Here is a 12097-nt window from a genome sequence, read left to right as displayed (position 1 = left end):
TTAACCAAAACATGAGCTCATTGATGTCATTAAATATCAGTCTGCTTTTTTATTCCATCAGTTGCTCCTGGTCTGAGGCGTCCGTAAATATTTATTTCATACGTAGGGTTACGTCCTACATAAATTTTATATGGTGCAACGCTCAAATATTTAGTAGTGCATACATTTTGACTTACTGCCCATTTACGCCACAAATAGGCTAAGTTGTAATGTACATATAGCTGGTGCAACCGGCCCCTGATGTTTTAACAGTTTATTTTATTTTTATTTATTCTTTATTTAAATGGTCAGCATTCGACTGATACTAAACATACAGTACTGATGTTTATTTAGCTATTTATTTTATTTTTATTGAATTATTTTCTCCGTGTTCATTTCTAGAATTTGTCAATGTATAATAATAATTTCAAATGTTCTTTGATAAAAAATATTTGTTTAAGAAAGCAGCCTTCTGAGTACCTTTGCATAGTCATATCGGTGCAAAATCTGTGAAAAATCCACATAGAAAAGGTCGGTTTTCATTCCAGCTCAAAGATTTAATATATCGGTCACCATATCGGTAATCGGTCAATTTCCCCTCTCTAAAATCAGTCTCAAAAATCCCATATCGGTCGGGCTTTATTGCATATTAAAGAATGATTTGATTCTGATTCACAAGCTCTCAATTTGATTAAATTCTGATTTAATTTTATTTAATTCTGATACGATTTGTCTCTATGCTGATTCACTGGGGTACATTCTGATTATAATGTGCATTTTGATTACATATTAAAGAATGATTTGATTTTATCTGATTCTGATGCACAAGCTCTCAATTTTGTTTGAATCTGTCTTCGATATGATTTGATTCTGATTCATTTGGGTAATATTTCAGCTATAATCTGCATTTTGCTTACATATTAAGGAATGATTTGTCTTCTGATATTCTGTATTCTGTTTCAAAAGCTCTTGATTTGATTAACACAACTAAAGCTCAAGTAAACTTTAAAGTAAAAGACTGATCTTGGGATCTTAAGAATCAATATTGGAGTCATTCAAATGAAGATCAAGATTAATCTAAAAAAACTATTAAAAAATCTATATTTTCACCTAGTCATACACTATATTGCCAAAAGTATTCGCTCATCTGCCTTTAGACGCATATGAACTTAAGTGACATCCCATTCTTAATCCATAGGGTTTAATATGATGTCGGCCCACCCTTTGCAGCTATAACAGCTTCAACTCTTCTGGGAAGGCTTTCCACAAGGTTTAGGAGTGTGTTTATGGGAATTTTTGACCATTCTTCCAGAAGTGCATTTGTGAGGTCAGACACTGATGTTGGACGAGAAGGCCTGGCTCGCAGTCTTCGCTCTAATTCATCCCAAAGGTGCTCTATCGGGTTGAGGTCAGGACTCTGTGCAGGCCAGTCAAGTTCTTCCACACCAAACTCACTCATCCATGTCTTTATGGACCTTGCTTTGTGCACTGGTGCGCAGTCATGTTGGAAAAGGAAGGGGCCATCCCCAAACTGTTCCCACAAAGTTGGGAGCATGGAATTGTCCAAAATCTCTTGGTATGCTGAAGCATTCAGAGTTCCTTTCACTGGAACTAAGGGGCCAAGCCCAGCTCCTGAAAAACAACCCCACACCATAATCCCCCCTCCACCAAACTTCACAGTTGGCACAATGCAGTCAGTCAAGTATCGTTCTCCTGGCAACTGCCAAACCCAGACTCGTCCATCAGATTGCCAGATGGAGAAGCGTGATTCGTCACTCCAGAGAACACGTCTCCACTGCTCTAGAGTCCAGTGGCGGCGTGCTTTACACCACTGCATCCGACGCTTTGCATTGCACTTGGTGATGTATGGCTTGGATGCAGCTGCTCGGCCATGGAAACCCATTCCATGAAGCTCTCTATGCACTGTTCTTGAGCTAATCTGAAGGCCACATGAACTTTGGAGGTCTGTAGCGATTGACTCTGCAGAAAGTTGGCGACCTCTGCGCACTATGCGCCTCAGCATCCGCTGACCCCGCTCTGTCATTTTACGTGGCCTACCACTTCGTGGCTGAGTTGCTGTCATTCCCAATCGCTTCCACTTTGTTATAATACCACTGACAGTTGACTGTGGAATATTTAGTAGCGAGGAAATTTCACGACTGGACTTGTTGCACAGGTGGCATCCTATCACAGTACCACGCTGGAATTCACTGAGCTCCTGAGAGCGGCCCATTCTTTCACAAATGTTTGTAGAAGCAGTCTGCATGCCTAGGTGCTTCATTTTATACACCTGTGGCCATGGAAGTGATTGGAACACCTGAATTCAATTATTTGGATGGGTGAGCGAATACTTTTGGCAATATAGTGTATTTGTGACGTATTAGAAATGCATAATTTTGTTGCCAATTAAAAACAAGTACATTTAATGGTAGTGATAGACCGATATATTAACAGTGTTCGCTTGGCTGATTTACATAAGTTAACTTTCCCTTGTGTCAGTTCTCAAAAATAACAATAGATTTGTCAATGAATAGTAAACAATTTCTGTTAAAGTAGTTTTTTCGTTCAAGTGTAAGCAAATTTGAGTAACTATTGTATAAAATAAGTACTTGTTTCACTTTAGAAATTGTTTACTGTTGTAAAATTGTATTCTGTATATCAGCATTTATATGATCCATCCTGTTCTCTAGATATCAGTACAGCCATTGAAAAACCCATGTTGGTCAATCAATATTTAAAGGAATAGTTCACCCAAAAATGAACATTTGCTGGTAATTTACTCACCCTCAGGACATCCAAGATGTATATGACCTTCTTTCTTCATCAGAACAGGATTTATGATTTTAGGAAAGTATCCCAGGTTTTTAGCTTCATCAAATGCAAGTGAATGGACACCCATTTTTGACAATCAGAAAAGCATATTTAGTCAGCATCAAAGTAATCCACACGACTCCAGTCGATAAAGTAATGTCTTCTAAAGTGAATCGATACGTTTGTATCGCTTATCGCCAATTAAAACTTTAATCACTTCCTGGGGGGCCTGGGTAGCTCAGCGAGTAAAGACACTGACTACCACACCTGGAGTAGCGAGTTCGAATCCCAGGGTGTGCCGAATGACTCCAGCCAGGTCTCCTAAGCAACCAAATTGGCCCGGTTGCTAGGGAGGGTAGAGTCACATGGGGTTACCTCCTCGTGGTCGCTATAATGTGGTTCTCGCTCTCGGTGGGGTGCATGGCGAGTTGTGCGTGGATGCCACGGAGAATAGCGTGAAGCCTCCAATGCGCTACATCTCCGCGGTAACACGCTCAACAAGCCACGTGATAAGATGCGCAGATTGACGGTCTCAGACGCGGAGGCAACTGAGATTCGTCCTCCGCCACCCGGATTGAGGCGAGTCACTACGCCACCACGAGGACTTAGAGTGCATTGGGAATTGTGCATTCCAAATTGGGGAGAAAAAGCGGAGGAAAAAAACCTGGGATACTTTCCTAAAAATTTTAAATCCTGTTCTGATGAAGAAAGAAGGTCATATACATCTTGGATGGACTGAGGGTGAGTAAATTATCAGCAAATTTACATTTTTGGGTGAACTATTCCTTTAATGCCCAATATATTGGGTCACCACTCCATTTTTGCACCAACGAGATACTAACAGTCTATGATTTTAACTTTATCGAGTACATTTGATTAACTTCCGTGACTTAGTTCAAACTGTCCATTTTAATGAATTGATTCAATTCTGAATTCTGATTCAATGATTCATGTGTGGCATTAATCAAAAATGTTAAGAGAATTTCCTAAATGGTTTTTTACATCCTTTAAATTGTTTAAAAAAATATATGACAAAAATAAAAAATTAAAAAAAAATCGGTTTCAAGAAGGAATATTTGAACAAATATGTATTAAAACGTACCAGGTCGAGAGGGCATCGGGTGCCCAAGCTCCGAGAAACGTCCGTGGGGGTCAGACGGGGGTCTGGGACCTGAAACAGATCAACATCTGATTAGGAACCACTATCAATCGTTCCTGACCGTGTAATTACAGCCAACGGTCTCCAAAGCTGAAGCTTGGAGAACATTTTCAATGATGACAAAGAGGGTAAGAAAGACTGAAGTGGAAAAACAGAGAGAAGGACCAGGAAAAACAGGAACAGGAAAGCTAAAAAAGAGAAAAAGAATGAAGACGGATTTGGTTGAAGGACGAGGTCAAGGTTAGGTGAGGTGGAGACCAGGGAAGACAAGGAACTGGGGGAAATGATTCATCGATGACTCACCAAACGATTCGCTCCGTCGCCCGACAGGTGCAGAGGGGGGCGTCCTGGACCCTCTATCATTAGAGGAGGAGAAGGAGCCCCCCCACTCACAGGAGACGGCCCGTAAGAGTCACCTGTTCAGACCGACCAAACCAGGACAATCAGAAACAAGCTGACTGACGCGGTAACATCATCACTTGAGAAATGCAATAATTACATATGCTATGGAAATTTAAACTTATGCTTAATTTAAAGAGCCCATGTCTGTTAGCTTTGAGCTCATCTATATGCAGGGTACTCCTGAAATTTGACAAAATTAACTTAACATATACGAGTGTTTCTTTAACTTCATGGATTGGCTGTTTGAAAAAAGCAACACACCCTTCTATATTTTTTACCTTCCTGTTTCTATGGGAAATATGACAACAAAGCAAAGAAATCAGTGCTTGTAAAACTATTTCATGGGGTTGAAAAGCAAAACATTTTTGGGGTTGCCAAAATCACTGAAAAGAAATTCAAGATTTAACAGAGAATGAAATCTACTCGCCTTTCCTCATAGGCGGCATGTGTCGTTCGGGAGGTCCAGAGTTCAGTTTGAACAGACTTGTTTGCTCCATGTCTGAGATTTTATCCCTGAGCTCAACGAGCCTACAGAATGCAAACGTATCAGTGTTTAAGAACAAGATTAAAAAATGCAATTATGCACTTTAATGGAACATGAAAAGAAGTGTGATTTGATGAATACGCACTTTTGGCGAAGGTTGGCCGCTTCTCTTCTCTCTTCCACCAGAGCTCGTTCTGAGGCGCGGGCTTTCAACTAATTTAAATAAATAGATAAAAAAAAACAATAAAAAAAAAACAGGGATGCATGATAGATCGGTACTGGCCAAAATGAGCTTTTTGTGAAATTGAGCAACATGCAAAACAGATAATATAGCCTGAAAAATGTTCAGGTGAACACTTCTAACTTTGCGAGCTTATTTACATGCACAGTTGCATTCCAGAAAATATATCAATAATCTTTTTATTTTCTATTTATTTTCTATTTTCTATTATCCAAGCACTACTAATCCATCTCTTCGAATGTATATTATAATACTTCAGATCACTGTTTTACTTGGGAATTATGCTATAAATGTACAAAGAGGTAAAAAAATATATATATTTTTTCTGTTCTAACAATAAAATAATTTCTATTGAACATGGATTGGATCTGTTGAACACATGACTGGCCAACATTTTCAAGAGAGCCACAATGAAAATAGAAGATAAAAGATACAAACTACCTATGATAACATGATGATAAGAAAAAAGTTATTTTGTACTACTAAAACATTTTTGCAGTTCAAAACAACAAAACTCAAATTTAACACATATGTACTGAATCTGATAAAACGCTGCAACTTCATATTATTCATTTGTAAGGCATTTCTAAGGATATATCAACCACATCATGGAATTAACCACATAAACCCTCTTTTAAATTCTGTATTATATTGGTATAATGGATAATGCCATCCAGACCGCTAGAGGGCGCCGCTTGCTCACACAACGCTGACTGATGCGCTAAACGCAAACTATATTTTGCTGCGCAAGGCCATATTGCGATTTCAATCAGCATTAATGGATATCATACCGATGTTTTAGAAGCATTTTGGATGGTTTCCCTCAACATGTAGCCTATAGCTAAGTGCCGCTTTCACAACTGTCACGTCCATTTATGCCGGTTTTTCCACATTAACGTGAGGAGGACGAATAACATTGAAATATTATGCCTTCTTAGGAGCGCCAACCCTTCTACATATTGTGGATATTATTATTTCTAGATTGTACATTTACAGAGTTTTTACAAGGTGTGTTACTAATTAATCATAAAAGTTTTCATGCTTATAACCAATAAGCCGATGGTTTTAATTTGGTCAATAATTGGCCGATAAATATCGGCAGCCGTTCCGTTGGTGCATACCTAGTTAAGTCAAAATTTCACATTACACCAAGTAAAGGTCGACCGATGGTGGATTTTGCAGATGTCGATAAATAAGGTGGTGGAAAAGGCAGATAACCGATTAATCGGCCGATATTTTTTAAAATTCGATTTATAGAATGTTAAAAAAACATTCTTAGCTTTTCCTTACTATGACGTGTACAGGCTAGAGGACCCAAAAACCCGTCAGATTCAGGTCGGGTTTGTGTCCGTTTTTCAAATAGGACTTTGGGTTCGATGTCGGGTTTGTAACTAATGAAACAATAAATTGGTCTACCTTGTTTCGCATGCACGCGCTGTTACGACACGCATGAACGAAGGAGTCACTGGCTGTATGGCGCGTGGTGAGCTCAGCTGAGCAACCGTTTTCAATTAATTCCTTTGGGAGCGGAGTACCACGCTCGAGAGGGGGATTGATAGCAGCGCGGAACAAGCGTTGAGAGCAGTAGAGAGTGTCAAAAAGTTGAGAAATTCTCAAGTTTATTCAGATGAGGGCCAAAAAAGCCAATCACTATGACCTGAAAGCAGTGATGTCTGTCATAAGCCCTTCAAAAGTTGAGGTTTCTGCTGGATTTAGTGCTTTAATCTCATTATTATGTTAAATTCAGACTTTAAACATACTTCAAATGATGATTGTGCTAATTCACTGGTTTCAATACTGTGGCTGGGTCAGCAAAAGTGTAATAAATCAGCACTTTATATTCTTTGGGCATTCAGACATGAAGCTAGCATCTTTTAAACTATAATAACACATATTTAAGATATTTATATTTAAGAGCTACAAGATATTATAGCTCTTGAACTGAAAACCTCAATTCAAGCTCGCTGAACCATTTCCCTAATCGGCAGCTCGGTGCATATTTCTTCCGCTTCAGTGGAGACGTACCGTTAGGGGCTGTTCAAAACCAACTTGTTTTTGTGCATCTGCACTGTTTTTCAATTGTTTTCCTTAGTGAACACACGCTGGATGGACGTCTTTGACTGTTGCACAGTGTCTCGTGCAGTTGTCACAAAAATGTGACGTTCTGAAGCAGTTCAGCCAATATTTTTTCCCCGTCTGCTCTGGTGTGCTGAGGAGCTGCCGTGCCGTGTTATGTTTACCGCCTGCGTATGTTTACGGTTGCTAGTTTCCCCGTTTCCAGCTTTTTCCCCAAACAGTTCACTGCAGCAGAGGTTAATGAGCGAACGGCGGCACAGAAAAGCACCAGGAGTGCATTTGTTTAATTCTTGCCAATTTCCTGAACAATTATTTGTTGTGGAGACCGTTAAAAGCTTAATATTTTGCCATTTTGGGCTTGGCCCATTTTTCTTTTTTGCCCAGTAGTGTGCTGTTATGATTGTTGTCTACAATGCTTACATCCATCCTACTATTTTAAAAATAAATTATAAAGAGAGGATCGGGCTGGGGTTTAAAATCTGATGGTACCGATCGGGTCAGTGTTAAGCCACGCGGTCTCGGGTAAGGCCCGTGCAGACCTCTAGAACAGACAGAGAGGCTACAAGAGTCCAAAATATATAAAATCCCAGATGCACTTTATTGTGCAACCAAAATCCCAATAATACTCAGAATTTGTTTGCGCATAACGCAGACTATGAACAAGCCCAAAATACACACTAATTTTGGGACTCTTACTTTGAAATGACAGAGACTTTACCAAAGTATTTACCAAATTAAGCTTTTTATAACCTATACAGTAGTCATAAGATTAAAAGATTTTGTGTATATATATATATATATATGTACACACACACACACACACTATTATTAGTGTTCTGAGTCGGTTAAATTTTTTTTTTAATCGCGATTAATTGCATACATTTTTCGTGGTTAACCGCAGATTTTGAAAGTATAAAAACACTTCTTTTCCCGTCAAAATGCATTTATTTTCTTCTCAAGAAACAAAACAAAACAATAAGTTAAAACTGTATGTTTATTAACAACTACCAAACAAAGCCTTCCACAGTATAAAGACAGAAATGCACAAAAACAGTACCCATTTTAAGCAAAATTAAATGTTTCCTAAAGTCTAAATGGGAGGCTGACTAACTGAAAGAACTAGTCCCCACATAGGTTGCATATTCATTGCAATGGACATTAAATCTCCTAAACGCTCATCAACCACAGTGTTAATCAGTCAGCAGACTGTGGCTATCCGCTTTCCCACAGCAATCGTGAAGCGCCGTTTTGAACTCCACATGAAAAGCGTTTGCAGACAAAAACGTCTCATTCTGCATTTTGGTGATAGTTTAGACTTGGCGTGCTTCTGTGGAAATTAAAATGCGCCTAACTTGATTTCTGTCACAAGTCCCATCTGGGCTTGTTTTGTACAACAAATAGCATCAAGAGCTCCTTTCTCCATCAATTTATGATTGGCTACGTTTACATGTACACCAATGCTCTGACTATTGCAATAAACAGAGTATAAGGAATAATCAGGTTAAGATGTTTACATGATTTGGGCAAAACTTCAATCCTGTTTACAAGTCTCAGTTGCCTCCGCGTCTGAGATAGTCAACCCGCGCATCTTATCACGTGGCTTGTTAAGCGCGTTGCCACAGAGACATAGCGCGTGTGGAGGCTTCATGCCACCCACCGCGGCATTCACGCTCAACTCACCACACGCCCCACTGAGAACGAACCACATTATAGCGATTACAAGGAGGTTACCCCATGTGACTCTACCCTCCCTAGCAACCGGGCCAATTTGGTTGCTTAGGAGACCTGGCTGGAGTCACTCAGCATGCCCTGGGAATCGAACTAGCGAACTCCAGGGGTGGTAGCCAGCGTCTTTACCACTGAGCTACCCAGGCCCCATACTTCCCAATGTTTGAATGCTTTTTAATAAATTTATAATTATTACAAAAAGACAACTAGTTGCAAATATGTATCTTTAACTACAGCTTGGCATAAGGAAAACTAGTCAGTCAGTTTGTGAGTCTTACTGAACGATTTATTTAAAGAACCACTTCATAAGAGTCATTTTCGACTACACTGTATGTGCTGTCTGATTTGATTCACTAAAAAGAATCGGTTCATACAAGTCAATTGTTTGTGAATAGGAATACTGGATGTTGTAGTGTTCAAACTCAATTGAAAGACGTCTTTCCTTGCCATTATTTTGCGGTATATGGTCTTTTTATCTCATCAACATTCTATTCAGACTGCAAAAGGACATTCACAACTTGAGAACATATGTTTTCTTTGCCGTGGGGCTGTAGATTCTGCTTCGGGGGAGCACCACTGCTGGAAAACTGTGCAAGGAACTGCCGTTTCGCGTGAAGCCGAGAAGCTAGAGCAGCTTCTTCCGTTTAGAGATGTTTTCGAACCTGTGCTTGAGTGGGACATCGTCCGTCTGCAGCACTGGTGCAGCCGCACTTTGGTCAGAGTGGAAGAAACGCGATTAAAGTATTTACATGGCAATATAAAGCAATTAAAATAAGAGTACTCCACATATCTTACTGTGATTATCATTACTCTGATTATTAGCATAATCGTAATATCATAATCGCAATATTCTGTTTACATGAGCAACCGTTTAATCGCAGTATTGCATTAATCGCATTGTAATCACATTATGAGGGTGCATGTAAACGTAGCCAGTGACACGAAATTGCTGTTGTTGGTGTGTGTTCACAAAGGTTCCAGCCTTCCAAAACAGCATTTCTGCAGGAGTTTGCTGGATCAACGGTAAATGCATTAACGCGTTAAACATTTTAAATTAAATCGCATGCATTAATGCATTCATTTTGACAGCTCTAATATATATATTTTACCAGATTCTTTTTTTTTTTTTATTATTATTATTCACAAGATGTAAAGTTGGAGACATAATGTGCTGATGGGGCACATTTCCATTTAGTAGCTTTTTTCTATTCATGCCCTCGTTTCAATTTAGAAAACTTGATTTATCAAATTAAAAAGATTGTTTTTATTTCACCTCTAGAGGCCGCTGTTATACCGAAGAACCGAATTGTTCTACTGTAACTGTAGAATCCTCCAGCGCCAGCCACAGAGGAACACGGAGGCATAAAAACAAAAAAAACTGCACAGATTTTTGCCGATCGGCACAGATTAAGCATCAACATCGGTATATCGGTCTACGTCTAAAATCAAGAACAAACTTTGAGTACTACTCACCCAGTTCTCATGTGCTTTCTTTTCCTGGATTGCTACCTATTAGAAAGATCACATGACACAACAATGAGAATATGATGTGAGAGTGATGTGGAAAGATGGTGTAGTGATATTAAAAAGTGAACACTATGAGAACATCACACCTCGGTTTTGAGCGAACGCTCGTTCTGTTGCATCTCCTCCTCGATGTCTTTGATCTTCTGTTTGAGAACTCTCACCTCCTCTTCTGACCTCACAGCTTCACTGTCCACCTCGCACAGCTTCGTCTCTTTCTCACGTCTCTCCAACTCCTCCTGCGTCAACTTCCTGTAATAGAGGTGCACACGAAGTTCACAGGTGAGCCACTCTGGCGATCTTCTCTCAAAAGCACTCATGAATGCGCAATAGGCATTGGACAATATATTGAATTTCGATACATCACGAACCAAAAAAATGACTAACAATAGAGGCAAAACTCGATAATTTAACATTTTAAACATTGTGATCATAAATGAAAATATAGCTGCAAGCAGCGATGATGGGGCCAAGCACCATGGGTCCATTTCCACCCGGTGGCTTTCGGAAAACAATGCATGATTGTTGGTAAACAAGACACCATGTCTTACCTTCTGCTCAGACATAATGGTTAACAACTTTGACGTGTGTGGCAAATCAAAAAAATGTGTACTTATGGCAAGCGTTGGAATACCCTTGAACATCTATTGTTGCCAGCTGGAGGCCCTATGACCGTGACCCACCATAGCCACATTCATGTCATAAGCGTTATTAAATGTATGGCTGAGTTTGTCAAATTCACCCAAATACACTATAACATCGTGTCATTTGATCCGTTACCATGACAACATTTTTCAAGATATCAAGAATACCTTCACAATTTTACATCAGCGGTGTCTTGACATTATTGTTAACGATTTTGAAGCGATTTGGGTAAATGTAAGAGGACTACTTCAAAGCCTGTTGTAACTGCCACACTTCCTGCTGCCAGTTGGTGGCACTATGACTGTGACCCACAGTAGCCACATCCATGTGAACAGCCCCCATTACCAAACATACAGCTGAATTTTTATCTAAATCACACAATACACGCAGAAGATATGAGACAGACACTTCACAGATTTTGCCATTAATGTATTGCCTCGCCATGGCAACACTGTTTGATTTATCATAAATCTGTTCGCAATTTAGCATTTTCAATGTCTTGGCATAATGTTGCCTTAATTTGGTGCCAGTCACATGAATCCCCTAGGAGTACAACTGAAGTCAGAAGTTTTCATACACCTTAGCCAAATACATTTAAACTCAGGTTTTTCACAATTCGTGACATTTAATCGTAGAAAACATTCCCTGTCTTAGGTCAGTTAGGATCTCTACTTTAAGAATGTGAAATGTCAGAATTATAGTAGAGAGAATGACTTATTTCTGCTTTTCTTTCTTTCATCACATTCCCAGTGGGTCAGAAGTTTACATACACTTTGTTAGTATTTGGTAGCATTGCCTTTAAATTGTTTAACTTGGGTCAAATATTTTGGGTATCCTTCTACAAGCTTCTCACAATAAGTTGCTGGAATTTTGGCCCATTCCTCCAGACAGAACTGGTGTAACTGAGTCAGGTTTGTAGGCCTCCTTGCTCGCACACACTTTTTCAGTTGTATTGGGCTGAGGTCAGGGCTTTATGATGGCCACTCCAATACCTTGACTTTGTTGTCCTTAAGCCATTTTGCCACAACTTTGGAGGTATGCTTGGGGT

At 39.5% G+C, this 12097-nt stretch overlaps 1 protein-coding gene across 1 annotated transcript in view; it reads right to left on the bottom strand.

Moving 5' to 3' along the window:
• Nucleotides 1-12097, bottom strand: part of LOC127416294 (transport and Golgi organization protein 1 homolog) — a 45171-nt gene that overhangs the window by 7498 nt on the left and 25576 nt on the right. Inside the window, 7 exon segments of the mRNA XM_051655560.1 lie at nt 3893-3961; nt 4253-4285; nt 4288-4365; nt 4779-4879; nt 4981-5048; nt 10354-10389; nt 10494-10656. Of these exon segments, the coding sequence (XP_051511520.1) occupies nt 3893-3961; nt 4253-4285; nt 4288-4365; nt 4779-4879; nt 4981-5048; nt 10354-10389; nt 10494-10656 (548 nt within the window).

This window comes from Myxocyprinus asiaticus, chromosome 25 (assembly GCF_019703515.2).
Source record: "Myxocyprinus asiaticus isolate MX2 ecotype Aquarium Trade chromosome 25, UBuf_Myxa_2, whole genome shotgun sequence".
In the NCBI taxonomy this organism is placed as follows: Eukaryota; Metazoa; Chordata; class Actinopteri; order Cypriniformes; family Catostomidae; genus Myxocyprinus; species Myxocyprinus asiaticus.
Note: the sequence above shows the minus strand (reverse complement) of the source record. Positions and strands in the feature narration are given on the sequence as shown.